This window comes from Schistocerca nitens, chromosome 2 (assembly GCF_023898315.1).
Source record: "Schistocerca nitens isolate TAMUIC-IGC-003100 chromosome 2, iqSchNite1.1, whole genome shotgun sequence".
In the NCBI taxonomy this organism is placed as follows: domain Eukaryota; kingdom Metazoa; phylum Arthropoda; class Insecta; order Orthoptera; family Acrididae; genus Schistocerca; species Schistocerca nitens.
The window spans coordinates 380,471,685-380,493,441 of NC_064615.1; the positions used below are offsets into that span (position 1 = coordinate 380,471,685).

Consider the following 21,757-nt stretch of genomic DNA (forward strand, 5'->3'; position numbering starts at 1 on the left):
GATCGGCGAAGGGAATCGATCGAATAGCTGGCCGAAGAAGAGAGACTGCAGCCTTGGCCACTATATCGGCCACCTCATTTCCACAGATATCTACGTGTCCTGGGAGCCAGAGGAACGCCACCGAGACGCCCCCCAGGTGGAGCAAGCGCAGACAGTCCTGAATCCGGTGGACCAGAGGGTGGACAGGGTAGAGAGCTTGGAGACTGAGGAGAGAGCTGAGAGAATCTGAACAGGTAACATACTGTATCCGCTGAAGGCGGCGGATGTATTGGACAGCCTGGAGAACAGCGTAAAGCTCCGCAGTATAGACCGAACACTGGTCGGGAAGCCGAAATCGATTTGGGGTGTCGCCAACAATATAGGCACTCCCTACACCTAACGATGTTTTCGAGCCATCAGTGTAAATAAATGTGGCTTCCTTCATTTGTGCACATAGAGCAGCAAATGCCCGACGATAAACAAGTGAAGGGATACCATCCTTGGAAAATTGACAAAGGTCACGGAGCAGGCAGATCCGGGGACGGAGCCAAGGCAGTGCTGTACCCCAAGTTGTCAAGAAGATTTAGGAAAGCGGAAGGAAAGAGAATGGAGCAGCTGACGGAAGCGGACTCCTGGTGGTAGTAGGGAGGAAGGGCGGCCTGCATTCCCTACATCCAAGGAGGCGTCGAAAAAAATGTCATGGGCTGGATTAGCAGGCATGGAAGACAGAAGGCTAGCATAACGACTCAGAAGGACAGCTCGCCGATTGGACAGCGGAGGTTCAGCAGTCTCAGCATAAAGGCTTTCCACAGGGCTGGTGTAAAAAGTGCCAGACACTAAACATAATCCACGGTGGTGGATAGAGTCGAGACGCCGAAGAATAGACGGCCGAGCAAAGGAGTAGACTATGCTTCCATAGTCCAATTTCGAGCGCACTAAGGCGCGATAGAGGCGGAGAAGGACCACTTGGTCCGCTCCCCAAGAGGTACCATTCAGGACACGGAGGGTGTTGAGGGATCGCAGACAGTGAGCCGAAAGATAGGAAATGTGGGAGGACCAGCACAGTTTTCTGTCAAACATAAGACCCAAGAATTTAGCGATGTCCGAAAACGGAAGGTTGACAGGTCCTAGATGTAAGGAGGGTGGAAGAAACTCCTTACGTCGCCAAAAATTAACACAAACGGTCTTACTGGGAGAAAAGTGGAAGCCGGTTTCGATGCTCCAAGAGTGGAGGCAATCGAGACATCCTTGAAGACGTCGTTCAAGAGGGCTGGTCCGTTGAGAGCTGTAGTAGATCGCAAAATCGTCCACAAAGAGGAAGGAGACAATCCATAATTGGATTGATGGCAATGGCAAACAGTACAACACTTAGCACGGAGCCCTGGGGTACCCCGTTTTCTTGGGAGAAAGTACGGGAGAGAGCAGTGTTCACCCGCACTCTAAATGTGCGCTCTGCCATAAATTCACGAAGAAAAAGGGGCAGCAGACCTCGAAAGCCCCAAGAGAACAGTGTGCGGAAGATGCCTGTCCTCCAACAGGTATCGTATGCTCTCTCCAGATCAAAAAATATTGCTACTGTTTGGCGTTTCCGGAGAAAATTGTTCATGATATAAGCGGAGAGAGCAACAAGATGGTCAACTGCTGAACGATGCTTTCGGAAACCGCATTTGGCAGGTGTTAAAAGACTGCGGAACTCCAGCCACCAAGCTAAATGGCAATTCACCATACGCTCCAAAACCTTACATACACTACTCGTGAGAGAAATGGGGCGATAGCTAGAGGGGAGATGTTTGTCCTTTCCAGGATTCGGAACAGGAACGACAATAGCTTCCCGCCATCGTCTGGGAAAAGTACTGTCGGTCCAAATTCGATTATAAAGGCGAAGGAGGTAACGCAGACTATGGGTTGATAAATGCAGCAACATTTGGATGTGGATGCCATCCGGTCCTGGGGCGGAGGAGTGAGAAGAAGAGAGAGAGCATGTAGGAGCTCCCGCATGGAGAAAACAGTATTATAGCTTTCGCGATTTTAAGAGGAGAAAGCAAGAGGTTGCACTTCCGCTGCACGTTTCTTCAGGAGAAACGCTGGCGGGTAATTTGAAGAGCTCGAAATCTCAGCAAAGTGTTGACCCAATGAGTTAGAAATTGCGACGGGGTCCACTAACGTATCATGCGCGACAGTGAGCCCAGAGACCGGGGAGAAACTAGGGGCGCCAGATAACCGTCGAATCCGACTCCAAACTTCCGAGGAGGGAGTGAAGTTGTTAAATGAGCTAGTAAAGAATTTCAAGCTTGCCTTATTGCTATCGCGGATGACATGACGGCATCGCGCACGGAACTGCTTATAGCGGATACAGTTTGCCAAAGTAGGATGGTGGCGGAAAATGCGAAGAGCACGTCGATGCTCACGTATTGCGTCACGGCATGCCTCGTTCCACCAAGGAACTGGGGGGCGCTGGGGCAATGCGGAGGTGCGTGGTATTGAACGTTCCGCAGCTGTAAGAATAACGTCTGTAATATGTGTGACCTCATCGTCGACGCTAGGAAAGTGACTGACATCGAATGTCGCTAGAGACGAAAAAAGTGTCCAATCGGCTTGGGCAAACTTCCAGCGTTGCGGGCGCATACATGGCAGTTGAGGCTGCAGTCTAAGGACACATGGAAAGTGGTCACTCGAGTGTGTATCATCAAGAGCGAACCATTCGAAGCGCCGAGCTAGCGGAACAGTACCGACCGAAAGGTCCAAATGAGAGAAATTTGTCGTGGAGGCAGACAAAAATGTAGGGACCCCAGTGTTGAGGCAAACTAGATCCACTTGGTGGAAGACTTCTATCAATAGTGAGCCACGTGGACAAGGATGTGGAGATCCCCAAAGCGGGTGGTGGGCATTGAAGTCCCCAACCAGCAAATAGGGGGGTGGAAGCTGACCAAGAAGATAAAAGAGATCAGCTCATGCCATTGGTGTGGACGATGAAATGTATACAGTACAAAGAGAAAAGTTATATCCAGAAAGGGAAAGACGAACAACGACAGCTTGGAAGGAAGTGTTTAAGGGGATTGGGTGATAATGCAGAGTATCATGGAGAAGAATCATGAGTCCTCCATGGGCTGGAGTGCCTTCAACAGAGGGGAGATCAAATCGGACGGACTGAAAATGGGGGAGAACAAAGCGGTCATGGGGACGCAGCTTTGTTTCCTGAAGACAGAAGATGACCGGCGAGTAGGATCGTAAGAGGATCGATAATTCATCCCGATTGGCTCGAATGCCGCGGATATTCCAGTGGATAATGGACATAGGGTGAACAGAAAATGGAGGAATGTGACCAAGGTTGCCGTCAACTTAACGACTGCTCAGAGCTTGCGACCGACAGCATGGAATGGCATTCAGCCGAAGGCAGAAGATCCTGATCCATAGGTTGTTCAGGAGCAGCACCTGCCACCAGCGATCGGCCGGTTGATCAGCCACCAGCAGCGCGCCTCGGCGACACAGAAGACGGCCGAGGGCGATTTCCGCCAGGTGGTGCTGTAGGTGAGACACGCCTTGGCGGAGAAGGAGATGAACTGGGTTTCTTATTAGCCTTCTTGGAAACATGATATTTAGATGAAGGAGGAACCAATTGTTGTGAAGTTGGGGTACGTAAAAAATCTTCACGAGTATGCTCTTTTTTCGAAGTCTTGGTATCTGACTTTTGGGCTCGAGATTTAGCAGAGCCCGATGAAGGGTGAGCCATAGAGTGGGCAGGCGAAAGTCGTGAGGTTGAACGGGTGATCTTTGCACTGGCCGATCTGACGACCGTGTCACTAAAGGTGAGGTCGCAAGTCTGCGTGGCCGCCTCCTTTGTTGGCCGAGGAGAAGCAAGGACAGTGTTGTATTTTCCTGTCTGAGGCATAGTGGGCTGTCGACTGGCGAATAATTTTCGAGCAGCAAAGGTCGACACCTTTTCCTTCACTCTGATTTCCTGGATGAGCTTTTCGTCTTTAAAAATGGGGCAATCTCGAGAGGAAGCAGTGTGGTCACCCATACAGTTGATGCAATGAGGGGATGGAGGTGGACAAGCACCCTCATGGGCATCCTTGACACACGTAACACATTTGGCCGGATTGGAACAGGACTGGCTGGTGTGATTGAACCACTGACACCGATAGCAACGCATAGGGTTTGGGACGTAAGGGCGAACGGAAATTATCTCATAGCCTGCTTTGATTTTTGATGGGAGTTGAACTTTGTCAAGACAGTGCGGGTTGGAATGATGTTCGTGTCAACCCTTTTCATAACTCTATGAACAGCCGTTACGCCCTGGTCAGACATGTAGTGCTGAATGTCTTCGTCAGACAATCCGTCGAGGGAGCGTTTATAAACGACTCCACGTGAGGAATTTAAAGTGTGGTGCGCTTCAACCCGGACAGGGAAGGTGTGGAGCAGTGAAGTACACAGCAATTTTTGTGCCTGGAGGGCACTGACTGTTTCTAACAACAAGGTGCCATTCCGTAATCTGGAACAAGACTTTACAGGACCTGCAATTGCGTCGACACCTTTCTGAATAATGAAAGGGTTGACCGTAGAGAAGTCGTGACCTTCGTCAGACCGAGAAACAACAAGGAACTGTGGCAACGATGGAAGAACTGTCTGTGGCTGAGACTCAGTGAACTTACGCTTGTGAGCAGACATAGTGGAAGATGAGGAAACCATTGCGGAAGAATCCCCCATGATTACCGGCGTCTCCGATGGCGCGCTCCTCCCTTGTGGGGGCCCTCTCTGAGGGCACTCCCGCCTTAGGTGATTGTTCACACCTCAGGTCACACCTCCCGACAAACGGACGGAGGGACCAATCGGCACTTTCGGAAGGTATCAGCTCGGGTAATCACCCCTCCCTGGGCCTGGCCATTACCAGGGGGTACGTACGTGTCCTACCTGTCTGCCCAGGGCGGGGAATTACGCGTTACCCCGTCACCAGCTACGCAGGAAAATGCATGGGTCGGCCTTCAGACACGCACAGGGAGGAAGAAAGAGAAAGGGAAAAACAAAGAAAGGGAAAGGAAAGAAGAGAGGTCTCAAAACGCCGCAGCGGAGAAAAGCGTAAAGAGAAGAGGTAAGGAAAAGAGAAGGACAAAGGAAGGATGAAGACATACAGAGAAGGCGAAGAATGCGTTACATTTACGAGCATCCGTCTCCGGACGTAGGCACAAACCATACTCCCAGAGGGGGGGAAAGGGAAGGAAAGAGCCAGAGGTGAGGGGTGGGGGGGCGAAGATGGGGGATAGGGAAGGATGCGGAAAAGGAAGGTATGCAGCCCGGAAAGGAAGGAAGGCCACATTAGCTCGGGGTCCCGTGCTCGCTACGCACGTATCCACAAAAGAGTTGTGGACCCCCTGGGGGGAGGGGAGGGGGGGGGGACAGGAAGTGATTCAGTGGTAGATATCCCAACTAGTTAATCGCAAAATGGTCATAACACTTTGGAAATCTCCACGTCACTGGGAATATGTGCTTCATCCGTTCCCGATGAGTATTACAAACCAGTTACTAAACAATTGAACTGTGGCACTATATCCCTTGAAGTAAAAGTAAAGGTGGTAACACTAGCCAGGAATCATCCAAATTGGAATACAAACACTGCAAAAGAATGGAGCAACAACAGCCCTGAAAAGGAAGGACGACTTGAAATTGTGGGAAAGTGATATGGTTAAAGGAGGGAGAAGATATGACAAATACCAGGTGATAAATAAATGGACATACCACCGATTTGTCGAATCTCGTTGTCGTAATGAGAATGTAACAGCAAGAATACTTCAGGAGTGGGCTGCAGGTACAGCACTTCAATATACGGCCAACAAGGATTTTGAATTTGCTGCATCATTATCTTGGGTAAGAAATTTCAAATCGGAGCATAAAATTCGTCAACAGCATGTCACTAAATATGTCTCTCATAAGGAGGTACAAATATACAAGATATGCAGAAAGTGGCGGCTCTTTTCAGCACGCAAACAGTGTCACTTATGACCAGTTTTAATCATGGTTACGTGACCAACACCAATCAAACAGGATGCGAGTATTGGGTGAACATTCGACGCACATTATTGCATAAGGGACAAAAATGAACCCTTTTCACAGTTGGTAGTAAAAACAAACTAACACATTCGTACATAGTGCAACATCCCATCACAGCCTCTGGAAAAGTGTTGCCTAAGGTTTTCCTGTGTTTACAAGAAACGAATGTTACATCTGGTCCTCAGGTTATAGAAGAGGTCAATCGTTTAACTGACTCGTTGAAAAAAGTTTAAATTACCTGCTTCAGATCCAGGAAGCTGACGAATGTGATTTACAAAACATTTCTTGAGAATGTTTTAAAACCATACGTTTCTGATAAGTTTTGTCTAATATTGGATTCCTGGACTGGACAAATTAATACTACAATATATGACATAATGTTTATAGATGGCGAGGGTCAGCCGACGTGCACAGTAAAAGTAATACCACCGAACTGCACACCTGTGTGCCAGCCGTGTGATGTTTATTTCTATTGCCATGTTAAAAACTTTATTTCCAGGCTTCAGAATTGCAGTTTGCTTCTGGAAACCCAGTGGGAATTGCACAACCACACGGATGCAATAACTATTCACAGCATAATTCATAACCAACTTTCAGCACCGATTTTTCGGGCAATGATATCGTATGTGTGGTACGCATCAAAATTAATTCCCATTAAAGACATATTTTTAAATGTAAACCAAGTTTGTTTTCCGCCGACTCTTCGGAAGGAACAGTGTAGCTGTCGATAGATTGCATTCATTAGATGTTATTGGTGCCTTGAGTGTATTTGTTTCAAATATTTATATGACAAGTACCATCCATCTAGTTGTTCAAAGAAAAGTGAGAACACGTAACAGTGACTGGAAGAGTCATTGTAAAGTGAGCTGGAGTACCATTTTAGGTGTTTACTATCCCAAGAGGTTTGAGAAATTTATTTGCCTACCTTATTATCATCATTCCTTATTGAATTACTTACCTTATTAACCATCCTATCCGTATCAATTGAGATATGGAAAAACACAAATAAAAAGAAGAACATCCACTAGGTTTCTTCAAGATTTGACCCGGGTTCTCCGATTCCCAGCCAGTTACCTTGGCCATGGTGCTGAAGGTGCTGCCGGCGAAAAGCATTTACCATGCGGGTACAGAAGTGACAGTTGTAAAAGTTTCTTTCCTCGATTTCTGGGAAAGTATGCGTTTTCGGACCCTTTACCTGATGATGAAAAATGCTCTATTTACAATTATGTATCAATCCCACCAATTTTGAGTTAATTGCTCATCAGAAACTTTAGGGGTGATTTTCTCAAAAACGTGGGGGTGTTGACCCAAAATATCTTAGGTTCCTTCATTTTAGGTTGTACACAAGTGACCAGCCAAATTTGAGCCAAATCGGTTGGTCATGTCTGAGGCCTTCCCCTTGTCAGTGAAAATGGACTCAGATGCCACACAAATCGCCAATTCAAGCTCGTCCAATGTAGGTGAATGGTTCCAGTAGACTGGTGTCTTTCAATGTGCTCCACAAAAAGTATTCACACGGGGGTCAGATCGGGTGAATATGGAGGTCAGCCCATCCTTGTACCAGTAAATTTCCAATAATCGAATGCAATGACTCTATTCCCAAAGTATTCATCAAGGAAGCAAAATACCTGTTTGGTGCAATCTGGTCTGACCTAATCTTGCATAAACCAATCAATGCCCAGTTGGTCCTTCAACACTAGCTATGTGGTGACACATTGTACCAAAACTGAAATGTAATATACATTAGTGATCATTTCTCACGTGAAAAAAAAAGGGGCCAACAATGCCTCTGCAGCATACCACAGTCCTAACAGTGACTTGGGGAGAACACAGTGGTTTCGTTTCACACAAATGGGGATTTCTGAAACCCCAAAATCGCCAGTTTTATTTTCTCGCAACTCCATTCAGGTACAGAAAAGCCTTCATTATCAATCATTGTAAGACTCTCGTTTGCAAAGCCAGCCCTCTATCACACAGCTTATACAGATTGGACCTGGTAGCTTTGGATTTTGAACAGAAACATGTGCCAGCTCCATCCCAGTATTTTCTGTGTGGTGGAATGCTTCAAATAGTCTCTGCTGCAATTCTTCAGATGGATTTCCCTGAATTTTGTTGAATATTGAAATTCCAGAAACTGTAGCAATGTTTTCTGGAGTAACTACAGTTTTGTCTGGGGCCAACATTCTCAGCCAGATTATTAGCAACACCATCCGTTGGTTGAAATTTGACAAAGAGCTGGCGAATGATTTTCACCCTGGGTGACTTTTGTAACATTAAATGGTGTCTGAATACTGCACCAAAACCACATTGTTCAATGGAACACATGATTTCAACCTCTTCCTGCAGTACACTAACCTCCTTTCATGTTTCAATGGTGGAACTGACTGCTCCCAGCTGTGGCATACTTATTTATAGGCACTATACATTGCGATTACAGTGCCAGTGCTTTTCAAACTATTTCAAAACTTCTGTATAAAATTCTTACAGCTTTCACAATAAATAGTACATTCGTTGCCCTTGGCTGTCTGTCTATCTTAGTTATTGAGAAATTTAATTTTGAAATCAAAGACTCCTTCACTGGACACCTTATATGTCAACAGATGTTGAAATAATGATGATCACACCAGATGACAAGGTAAGACCATCAGAGGCCTTAGACAGCAATCATTAGGATGTTAGTAATGAACATCAGAGAAGTGAAGGAGAGAAAATGAGCAGTAAACCAAGATTGGTAAATAAGAGTATGGCCAGTAAAAGAAGCAGAAATGAAGAAACACTATCAGAGGAAAATATAATTAAAATCCCACTGGGTGAGCTACAAAATGACAAAAAAGAATGGAGAAGATTTCAGAACACACTGGTAGAAGTGACAGACAAGTTGTGTGGAAGATCCAGTCATAGAAGGAGATACAATGAGCACCTTGGCAGAATTATGAAGTTAAAGGATTGGGTTTGAGGAATAGGAAGAAGGCATTTGGAGTATAGTTTCCACAAAGGACATCAGAAGCAAGCAGAGAATATTAAGTAGAAAAGAGGGAGGTACAAAAAGTTGTCGTGAAGCAAAAGAGAAAGTGGATGAAAAAATATACATGTGGAATATGATAGTAAAGGAAATAAGCAATTACTGTATGTTACAATAAAGAAATTGGAGAAGAGGGATGGCAGAGAATGTAAAAATGGTTGAGGAAGATGGGAATGAGGGAGGTAAGGAGGAAGACCTAAAAGAACTGTGAAGATCATATTTTGATGATTTGCTGAAACCAAATGGAATAGAGGAGGCAAACTGTACAGCATCATGGCAGCTGTTTGGAAGGAAACAAAAACTCCTGAAAACTTGAAGAAGGGAACAATTATATGAATAACTGTATCCGTTTTCAAGAAAGGAAGTTGGAAGGACAGAAAAACCTGATGGGGCATTACCCTGTTGTGCCAATGTGCAAAATTTATGAGAAGATTCTGGAAAGATCAAGCCAAAAAATAGTGTAACAACAGCTGAGAAGAGAGAAGTATAGCTTCTGTGATGATGATCCACAACAGGTCTCATATTTGCAGTGAGACAGCTGCACGAACACAACTATGAGTTGAGACACATCTACTAATGTGTCTTCCTGGATTAAGAGAAAGCATAGAACACTGCATCCAGTAACAAAGTCTGGGAGGCACTAAGACGGAAATTTGTAGGGAAGCAGACTGTACTGAGAACAAAAGAAATGTACCATGGAAGTGTAAGTTGTTTGAGAGTGGGAGGAAGAGAACAGAGAAGTTGTCTGAAACAAAAAAAGTGCACTATATCTGTACTTTCCATAGTGGTGAGGGATAACATAATGACAAGCGGCAAGAGAATGCAGTACAGGTGATGGTGTGGGGGATGATTTGATGGTGTGGGGGAACAGTGATCAAAAGGTACAGAAGAAATTAGGTCACCAACACACAGCCATCACTGACACAGAGGCAGAGCTTTCATCAGAAAGCACAGCACACCTCTATCCTGCTCTCCAAGAGTTCTCATTTGATAACACTGAATTTGCAAATGGTGGTTGTTTGAGGTCAGTGGAATGCATGGTACAGGGCATCTGGCTCAGAGCTGTCCATGAAGTAACTGATTTATGGCAGTTCATTGTGTCCCTGTAGTGCCAAATGCTACTCAAATAGCTGATGCAGATGCAATACGATGCACCAGAGCCATACGTCGAACATGATGGTCTTTCCTCTCAGTAGTGTTATGTGCCATCCACAACTCTGTCTTCTTGCAACCATACATTCTCGTGACCACCACTGCATGCAATTGGGTACAGTGGCTACATTCCTGCTAAGTCTTTCTGCAATATCACTGAAGGAACATCCAAGCTTCTCATAGCCCTATTACATGATCTCATACAAATTCAGTGAGGTTCTGATAATGACATCTTTGTTGCCTTAAAGGTCATGGTGTTGTAATCCCCCCCCCCCCCAATTACTGTAATTGCTGGTGTAGTACATTCAAACAAGAACAGTGTTCCATATTTGTCAATCATTTCAATAAAACTACCAGTATAATGGCATACATCAATAAATGTAAAGCTTATGATATACTGCACAGAACTCAGCCCTCCTCAGATTTATTTGACACTGTCAAGCTCACGTTTGCCAATGTACAATGAGTTTAATTTTTACGTATGTATGCCATTAGAGTTTTTAAATGGCTGACAAGTACACACAGTTCTTCACATTCGAGTTTACTATGCCAGCAATCATATAAGAATGAGACAGATGTATAATGTATACACCCACATAGGATGATTAGTAAAATACAAGGATATGGTAACACACAATGAAAATCACATGAGTTATCACCTGAAAATGCAAATCACCAAAATCAGCTGGCAGTGTGAAAAGAAATTACTGATATCATATTATAGCCAAGGTGTACAATGAAAAGAAGTGAAAAGTATAAGGGAGATAACACATGAGGAACTGATACCAGTGAAGATTGAGAAAAGAAAGCAAGGGAACTGTATGGGCATGTGAAAGAGAAAGGACGAGAAGCCGATATTAAGGAAGGTCCACAAGATGATGATGGAAGGCAAGAAACAACAAGAACAGGCAAAAGGATACACTATAACAAAGAATTACTTTTAGACAGATTACAAATATTCATCTTATGTCCAAACTCCTAATTAATTTTATCATGTAAATGGTAAATTATGGAGGAAACACTAACAATGACAATCAAAGCACAGCTTTTTGTATGATGATCATTTTGTCCCCAACAGAAAATCAGATGTTTTTTAAAGATCACAAATTATTACAAAGGAACACAATACAACAACTACACAACAAGAAAAGATGAGAAATATGTGCATGTAATTTTTTATACAAAATTACACAAAAGTTTAATTAGCATTTTTGCTTGATTCATTCACTAGACAGACAGACAGACAGACAGACAGACAGACAGAGAGAGAGAGAGAGAGAGAGGTGAAACCCTTGCCTTTCACAGTAAATTGCTCTACTAACTGAGTTATCCCTGGATGACTCATAATTCGTCATGATTGATGGAGGGTATAAAAAGGAGCAAATCAGGGTTAGAACAGTAGTTCTGTAGAAAGACATCAACTACATAATAAGCTTCATGTGTGTGTTGAATGACAGTAGAAATGACATCTAATGATATTATCCAAAGAAGATTACAAAAGCAGAGTACAGAACTCTTGCTACCATTTAAGGATGGTGTCACAGAAACATGGTTGAACAACAGCCCAACTACCTAGCTGTGAGATGCACACTACTATAATATTGACAGTAAATGAGCAGCAAATTCTGATTTATGAATCACTGCTTTAGCATGTTAAAACTGTAACATTGTGCCAGTCACAAGCATACCCCCATCTTGTTACAGGCGTATCACATACTGGCTCAGCTGTAACTTGGGCACAGTTTTTATGTAGGCATGGCTACCAACCAGTTGTCCAACACAACATGGCCAAAACCACAGCTGACAACCGAAGAACAGAACACATTCCTTAGCACAACATGGGCAATTCCAGCAGCTTCTCCACAACCAGTGTTGTCCGATTCCTTCCTCTTCAATGCCAGTCTCCCTGAATTACATAAACAGGAATTGCCACTGCAACACACCCTATGACCCTGTAATCGTCCCTCTGTTCCTTAACTTTACTCATCCTACACTCACACCTTCCACTTCACAGTCTTCTTCGTCAAATGCACTCCTCCATGTCAGTGTGCCCTGCACACAACTCCCCAGCTCGTCACCAGAATGAGCTTACTAGTGCCACATTCATGTTCTATGCAGTTGCTGCCTAATCAATATATTCTACCTAAAAGAAAATTTTAAACCTTCCAGAGACAGACATCATTGAGGTAAGTTCAAAAATCTTGCTCCCTCCACTTATTCCCAGCTGCAAAATTTTGTCTCTATCTCCTCAACTATCAACTGAAGCAAATACCTAACAACGGAAAGTCCAGGATGGAATAACAATAATATTATGAAAAAGAAAGATTGTTACCCACCACACAGAGGAGGTGTCTAGTCTCAGACAGCCACAATGAGAAGACTGAACTTTTGGACAAAAAATTATCCTTTAGATAACTGAGGGGTCACAAGACAATCTCAGTCGGAACACAAATTCTTCTGTCTTTGTTTTACCCCAACCTTCACATATCAACTATGTGAGGATTTGTCAGAAACTATACACGATTCGGATTACACATTTGACTGGTAAATAGAGTTTACAAAAAAAGTTTCTGACGTGTGTAAAAAGAAAAATTTCCAATCTGTCTGTCCTATCAGTTTCAACTTACAGCTGTGAAACAAGAACTTCCAAATAAGGAAACTGTTCAAGAAGTGAGTGTTGCTCAGGGAGTAGTAATAAGATACACATGGAAGTTACTAGGAAAGACCAGAAAACTAATAAATGAACCACAGAACAAGCTACAGTGAAAGACGTAATTATGACAGTAATGTAAACAGACAGAATGTGTAGACTACTGGTGAATGGCTCAGAGATTGACTAAGAGAGTTCTTTGTTGGTATCCATGAGATAAAAAAAGAGTAGTAGATTAATGGAAGGTGGGTTGGTGACTTTAGAAACCATAATGAGCAACACATAGCTGTTGTTGTTGTTGTTGTTGTTGTTGTTGTTGTTGTGGTCTTCAGTCCTGATACTTGTTTGATGCAGCTCTCCATGCTACTCTATCCTGTGCAAGCTTCTTCATCTCCCAGTACCTACTGCAACCTACATCCTTCTGAATCTGCTTAGTGTATTCATCTCTTGGTCTCCCTCTACGATTTTTACCCTCCACGCTGCCCTCCAATGCTAAATTTGTGATCCCTTGATGCCTCAAAACATGTCCTACCAACCGATCCCTTCTTCTAGTCAAGTTGTGCCACAAACTTCTCTTCTCCCCAATCCTATTCAATACCTCCTCATTAGATACGTGATCTACCCACCTTATCTGCAGCATTCTTCTGTAGCACCACATTTCGAAAGCTTCTATTCTCTTCTTGTCCATACTAGTTATCGTCCATGTTTCACTTCCATACATGGCTACACTCCATACAAATACTTTCAGAAACGACTTCCTGACACTTAAATCTATACTCTTATGTTAACAAATTTCTCTTCTTCAGAAACGATTTCCTTGCTATTGCCAATCTACATTTTATATCCTCTCTACTTCGACCATCATCAGTTATTTTACTCCCCAAATAGCAAAACTCCTTTACTACTTTAAGTGTCTCATTTCCTAATCTAATTCCCTCAGCATCACCCGATTTAATATGACTACATTCCATTATCCTTGTTTTGCTTTTGTTGATGTTCATCTTATATCCTCCTTTCAAGACACTGTCCATTCCGTTCAACTGCTCTTCCAAGTCCTTTGCTGTCTCTGACAGAATTACAATGTCATCGGCGAACCTCAAAGTTTTTACTTCTTCTCCATGAATTTTAATACCTACACCGAATTTTTCTTTTGTTTCCTTTACTGCTTGCTCAATATACAGATTGAATAACATCGGGGAGAGGCTACAACCCTGTCTCACTCCTTTCCCAACCACTGCTTCCCTTTCATGCCCCTCGACTGTTATAACTGCCATCTGGTTTCTGTACAAATTGTAAATAGCCTTTCGCTCCCTGTATTTTACCCCTGCCACCTTCATAATGTGAAAGAGAGTATTCCAGTCAACATTGTCAAAAGCTTTCTCTAAGTCTACAAATGCTAGAAACGTAGGTTTGCCTTTTCTTAATCTTTCTTCTAAGATAAGTCGTAGGGTCAGTATTGCCTCACGTGTTCCAACATTTCTACAGAATCCAAACTGATCTTCCCCGAGGTCCGCTTCTACCAGTTTTTCCATTCGTCTGTAAAGAATTCGCGTTAGTATTTTGCAGCTGTGACTTATTAAACTGATAGTTCGGTAATTTTCACATCTGTCAACACCTGCTTTCTTTGGTATTGGAATTATTATATTCTTCTTGAAGTCTGTGGGTATTTCGCCTGTCTCATACATCTTGCTCACCAGATGGTAGAGTTTTGTCAGGACTGGCTCTCCCAAGGCTGTCAGTAGTTCTAATGGAATATTGTCTACTCCCGGGGCCTTGTTTCGACTCAGGTCTTTCAGTGCTCTGTCAAACTCTTCACGCAGTATCGTATCTCCCATTTCATCTTCATCTACATCCTCTTCCATTTCCATAATATTGTCCTCAAGTACATCGCCCTTGTATAAACCCTCTATATACTCCTTCCACCTTTCTGCCTTCCCTTCTTTGCTTATAACTGGGTTGCCATCTGAGCTCTTGATATTCATACAAGTGGTTCTCTTCTCTCCAAGGGTCTCTTTATTTTTCCTGTAGGCAGTATCTATCTTACCCCTACTAAGATAAGCCTCTACATCCTTACATTTGTCCTCTAGCCATCCCTGCTTAGCCATTTTGCAGTACCTGTCGATCTCATTTTTGAGAAGTTTGTATTCCTTTTTGCCTGCTTCATTTACTGCATTTTTATATTTTCTCCTTTCATCAATTAAATTCAATATTTCTTCTGTTACCCAAGGATTTCTATTAGTCCTCGTCTTTACCTACTTGATCGCCTGCTGCTTTCACTACTTCATCCCTCAGAGCTACCCATTCTTCTTCTACTGTATTTCTTTCCCCCATTCCTGTCAATTGTTCCCTTATGCTCTCCCTGAAACTCTCTACAACTTCTCGTTCTTTCAGTTTCTCCAGGTCCCATCTCCTTAAATTCCCACCTTTTTGCAGTTTCTTCAGTTTCAATCTGCAGTTCATAACCAAGAGATTGTGGTCAGAATCCATATCTGCCCCTGGAAATGTCTTACAATTTAAAACCTGGTTCCTAAATCTCTGTCTTACCACTATATAATCTATCTGATACCTTTTAGTATCTCCAGAATTCTTCCAGGTATACGACCTTCTTTTATGATTCTTGAACCAAGTGTTAGCTATGATTAAGTTATGCTCTGTGCAAAATTCTACAAGGCGGCTTCCTCTTTCATTTCTTCCCCCCAATCCATATTCACCTACTATGTTTCTTTCTCTCCCTTTTCCTACTGACGAATTCCAGTCACCCATGACTATTAAATTTTCATCTCCCTTCACTACTTGAATAATTTCTTTTATCTCGTCATACATTTCATCAATTTCTTCATCATCTGCAGAGCTAGTTGGCATATAAACTTGTACTACTGTAGTAGGCATGGGCTTTGTGTCTATCTTGGCCACAATAATGCATTCACTATGCTGTTTGTAGTAGCTAACCCGCACTCTATTTTTTTATTCATTATTAAACCTACTCCTGCATTACCTCTATTTGATTTTGTATTTATAACCCTGTAATCACCTGACCAAAAGTCTTGTTCCTCCTGCCACCAAACTTCACTAATTCCCACTATATCTAACTTTAACCTATCCATCTCCCTTTTTAAATTTTCTAACCTACCTGCCCGATTAAGGGATCTGACATTCCACGCTCCGATCCGTAGAACGCCAGTTTTCTTTCTCCTGATAACGACGTCCTCTTGAGTAGTCCCCTCCCGGAGATCCGAATGGGGGACTATTTTACCTCCGGAATATTTTACCCAAGAGGATGCCATCATCATTTAATCATACAGTAAAGCTGCATGTCCTCGGGAAAAATTACGGCTGTAGTTTCCCCTTGCTTTCAGCCATTCGCAGTACCAGCACAGCAAGGCCGTTTTGGTTAATATCACAAGGCCAGATCAGTCAATCATCCAGACTGTTGCCCCTGCAACTACTGAAAAGGCTGCTGCCCCTCTTCAGGAACCACATGTTTGTCTGGCCTCTCAACAGATACTCCTCCGTTGTGGTTGCACCTACGGTACAGCCATCTGTATCGCTGAGGCACGCAAGCCTCCCCACCAACGGCAAGGTCCATGGTTCATGGGCTAAATACCATAATTCATAGAAAATTTTAGGTGAGGAAATAATCTGGAAGTGGAGGGTAAATTGCTAATAACTGTGGCATGAACAGTTTTGGGGATACAAAATCTCCTTACCTGACTACCCTTTCGATTCTGAATCTGTCAGTAATCTGATGATGCCTAATGGTAGTATCTATTCTTCCGTTTAACAACACTTTCAAAGCCTGTTTTTAAGGGCTATCAGATAGCTTTCTCTAATCCACAAATCTATGAGAAAGTGCCAATTCATGCACATTATTCAATTTTGTTGATGACATGCAAAAGGTCTAGTGTTCAAAAATCGTTTTTCCCAGCTTATTTCTTTACCTCATTACTTTATTTTTAATGTGGCAGATTTTAATTCTAGACTGACAGGTCTATGATTTATATGTTGTCTGTCTTATTTTTTGTAAAGGAGAATAACTACAGCATGGTTGCAATGTAAGGAAATATTTTGCACACATACTGTAAACTTATTCTCCAAGTTCCTTTTGGATGATTTTTTTCCTGACTTTAATCATTTCTCCTGAAACATTGTCATTCTTAGTTTTTTTCTTTCTTCCCACCTTGACTGGAATTAAGATCTATTATTTTCATTATGAACTATCTGTATTTCTGATTCATATCTTGAATTATACAAATATTTAAAGAAGTCTTCAAATGTGCAACTTACTAAATGCCTTATTTGGACACCCACTATAGCATGTTACTGTACAGAACAATATTATCATTCTTCTGTATACCAGATGTTATAAAAGAATTCAGTGACACACAGTTAGAAACTGACACTATACCTTTTAAATGATTTTACTGCATAGGATTTAATAATGGTTACTACAAAGGTGACTAATACAAGAAAAATAATGTAAAGGACAATATATGTTTTTATAACATCAGAACTAAAATCTGTCAAGTAACTATACTCACATTCCCTGTAACCAAAGACCTACAGGAAGTAGGAACAGGGATATGGAAACTGTAATCCCCACCATGGTCTTCAATGTAATATATGATATCCTTACTAAGTACGAAATAAACTTAGATTGTGTTGTTAATTTGCTGACTGGTTACATTAAATGCAATACCTGAAACAATAAAAACAAATTCAATAAAACACACACACACACACACACACACACACACACACACACACACACAAAAATGTACAGAATGCCAGGAAGTACACCTGAAAAGAAAATTATTTGAGATACAATTGGACTGGCACAATGTTATGTAAAATTAGTGTTCTTTATCATTCTTTTTCATTTACACTCATAGAAAACTTTAGACATGAGCACAAGCATACTTATGGTGCCCATACATTATGCAATGCAGGAAACAACTGTTTTAAAAGGAATCCTTTGAGAGCAAGGCTGCAAAAGTCCAATGACGTTTACAGCATTCGATGGCCCACATATTGTTTACCACACAACAAAAATATTGGCTGCTAATGCCAACAGGGGGCAGGTCTAGAGGTACCCAATGCTGACAACAGCACGAGGCTATGAAGCGTAGTTGAACTGCTTAGTCGACTAGTAACTCACAACAGTGCTACAGTACAAATGGCAACGATACACAGAGCAAATATTGCGTTATATCTACAACAACAGTTGCTGAAGTTGACATTCCGTCAGGAAGGAATTTCGCAGAATGAGAAAGAAGCAGCAAGCGAAATATTAGTATTTTTACAAGGCTAGTCCGTGGAAAGTATGGTGTTGTATACACTTAACTGTGCAGACAATGTCCATGAGGAGTATAATGATGCTGATACATGTGTAACAAGTCAAAGTGGTACTGAAACAGGTGTCGAGCCATGTAGTTCATCATTCTTGTCAGACCAGGAGCCATAAATCCTGTCTTCAGTGAAATATCGTAAGGGGCAATCATTGCCCAAGGAGCAGGTACTAAACATAATTATGTACCAGGAAGATCATGAAGAGCATAGTAAAAAAATTTAAAAAATTGTATTTGAAATAAACAAATGTGTCCCATCATTCATTAAGGAATTAGTCTTCAACTCTGACCAATCAGGATTTGAAGAGAAAATGCATATGAAAGAAACCCTTGAAATTAGAGGTACTATGAGAGTTGTATCAAGATCAACTAACATCAATGTCTTAACCCATTCACATACAATTATGCTGACTGTTAATCTGGGTGGTAAATTGGCTGTAATGTTATTTATTGTGCTGGGAAGTTGGAGGCACTCTGCTCCCCTACAATTCCTCGATTCCTTCCCTGTGTGTGTGTGTGTGTGTGTGTGTGTGTGTGTCTCGCAGAGATCTTGCAAGGGCAGTAGGGAATATTTATGACACAGCAAGCAAAAGTGGGAGAATGGGCATTGAAGAACTATACAACTATGGTATGAGCACTGCCTCTGGTCAACAGCTGGTCAAAAGAACTTGCTTTTGCTCGAGTCCTAGTCTGTGTATAAAAATCATACTCCTTTAGAGTAAATGATCCCTCTCAAAAAATGTGGGACATTGCAATCGCACCTGGAGTCACTGGACAAATTCAGCTCCTGGATTTTTTTCCCCAATGCCTTTAAAACATTTTCACACTATCTGCAGATACGCCTTAAAGGATAACCAATTTCATGATAAGCTCCTGCATGTCATCACATTCCATCATCTCTCATCACCCCGTTACACCAAAATGATTCTACATGCATTCTTTAAGAGTGGATACCTAGCTGAACGTCCTGCACAATTTGTAACTCCAAAGGAGTTCGCCTTCAGTCTCGATGTTGTGAACCTCTGCGATCACTGTGAAATGCGATTTTCCATTTGGTGTTCATGGTGCAAGTTAATGGTTTGTTTTGAACATATCTTGAATGTTGAAGATGTGCATTTTGTGAAGTGTAGTACATACAGCCCATATAAGGTTGATCTCTGCACCTCCTGCACGCTCATTTTCTGTTGCCCTCCTGAGGCACTTGGTGAGTCATTAGCAGCTAATATTTCTCCTGTTATAATTAACCCAACACTTTCAACTGTGTCTTACTAATGACTGAACCTGCGATCTTGGCACTCAGGGATTCCTTGTTAGTGCAAAAACTGGGACCTGTAACTGCAGTCACACTCAAAAATAATATTTAATTTCTGATAAACAATGTTCAAGAAACAACTTTTCCAGTGGAGGAAGTATATTACACACTCTAAGATACCAACTGCTAACTATAATCATTTTGCAGGTGGTGACTGATATTAATGACATTTCATGCTTCAGATATTAGTTACATGCTTATTAACCCTTTAACTGCTCTGGACGTGTTAATGCGCGTGCCTTTGTACCTGTCCCTGTGTGCTCTGAACGTGTTTACACGTGCCCCCAGTCCTTCTACCTAGTACTCTGAACGAGTCTAGGCATAGAGACGTTCAGAGTACCAGGAAGATGGACTGGTGGTGCGCATAAACATGTTCAGAGCACACAGGGACAGGTACAAAGGCGCGCGCGTTAACAAGTCCAGAGCAGTTAAAGCATTAACAATTTGAGAGTTATGTTTTAAGCAAAAAACTACATTAACTGTATCTCACATTAATGCAAAGGACCCCTCCATGTACACATAAAAGAATGCCAAGAAGAGAAAGTTTTGTAAATAGTGTAACCTCTGACAAAATGTTTTTCAGGTAACAACAAACACAGCAGAACACGTACAGAAGAAGGTCAGTTTTATCATGTAGAATGCAATGTACACGATCTTATAACTGATATAAAATAAACATTCATACAGGAATTTTACTCACATGAGAAGATGGGAAACTTCAATAGTTGTGAGTCTACAAGCATAACATGTAATATCAAATGTGATGGTAGGCTACACTAGCTTCAGAGGTTAGTGGCTATGGAACTAACACATTAAAAAATACAGCTCCAGAGTAAAATAAATTTAACAACTGCCACAAACAGAGCAGCGTACACAAAACATTCTGAGGACAAAGGAAGTTTCTGATTAAGCACTTTTTCAGAAAATAGATTTTTCTTTCCTCAAACTGTTTTACTGATCTCATATTTAAATATTTAGATTTCAGATGAGCAGCAGAAAATTGTAGGATATTAAAGAATGAAAAATTTAAGCACAAATCTACAAGATTATGAAAGAAAGACAACCACGGGTTAATAGACAATGAGAAGAGTATGATTGTAGGACATTCTTCACCAGCCACAAATTAAGCAATAACCCATGTACCCTTCCTCCGAAAATTAAAAATACCAGTGCTGTTTTCGAAAGTAATGGTAAATTAACGGAACAGCTTTCCTCTACATTTAAAGACAACCATATCGTCTGAAAATAGAACTCGACAGCTTTTAAAGGTCTGCATTAGGATTTAGTTGTATAATAGTTCAAAAGTTTTGCCCATAGTGATGGGTAATAATAAGGGAAACAAAACTAGATGATATTTATTACAGATTTAAACTAGATGTTATAGAATATGCACCCCTTTGCATTTTACTGTCTTGTTAATTTGGTAAAATAACTGGAATTGTAAGGCACAAAGGTAATAAGTCTTAATGTTCTGTACAAACATAATTTTACTGTTACGATCTACCGCTAATGCAGGATGGATTATTAGTCGTTCAACATAAGACTTCGAACAAAATTCAACACAAGATTTTAAGTGAAAGTGTGACTTGGCAATTTTTCGCATTAACAAGCAATTCCCAGAGGTAAAAGGAACAATGAGTGAGTGGGGAAAAATGGTAGAAGACATTGTAGAGGCATCATAATCTGTATTCATAAATGAGTGTAGACGAAATCCAATATTTCTAAGGTTACTTGTAGTTGGAGATCAAGGCAGTCCTCTTGTCAAAGAAGTAGGCTCTAATAAAAAAAAACAGCAGCAAAGATGTAGATGGGATGCGATCCAGTCTTCCAACACGCAGCAAAAGAAGAAATACATACAAAAACTAGTCACCAGCTGATAATTCATGGAACTTCCTGATAGATTAAAATTGTGTGCTGGAGTGGGTCTTGAACTGGGGACCTTAATCTGTAACAGTTTGATCAATATTCAATCAATCTCCTGCTATCCACATGAGAAAAAAAAGCAATCAATTTGCATCTTCTGCCAAAACAAGTCAACAAATACTCTCTATTTGCAAGTGGCACAGGAAAGGAAATGGCTAGTAGTGGTGCAGGGTACCCTGCACCATATGCAATACAACGGCTTGCAGAAACATATAAGGTAGATGTAAAGAAAGAGTATTCTAAGTATTACAGACTTGCATACGTTGATTGCATTTCTTCTGAAGTCGATAATTCATACACGCCAATTAAAACAATACTAAGAGCTTAGT

At 41.8% G+C, this 21,757-nt stretch overlaps 1 protein-coding gene across 7 annotated transcripts in view; it reads right to left on the reverse strand.

Annotated features, from left to right (window-relative positions):
* Positions 1 to 21,757, reverse strand: part of LOC126236207 (lysophosphatidylserine lipase ABHD12) — a 103,087-nt gene that overhangs the window by 70,664 nt on the left and 10,666 nt on the right. For 4 of the 7 annotated variants that reach the window (XM_049945324.1, XM_049945322.1, XM_049945325.1 and 1 more), the window contains one exon: positions 17,387 to 17,544. The exons of the other annotated variants lie outside the window; for them this stretch is intronic. In XM_049945324.1, the coding sequence (XP_049801281.1) occupies positions 17,387 to 17,451 (65 nt within the window). In that variant the 5' untranslated portion in view covers positions 17,452 to 17,544. The remainder of the gene's footprint in view (positions 1 to 17,386; positions 17,545 to 21,757) is intronic. 7 annotated transcript variants of the gene reach the window in all.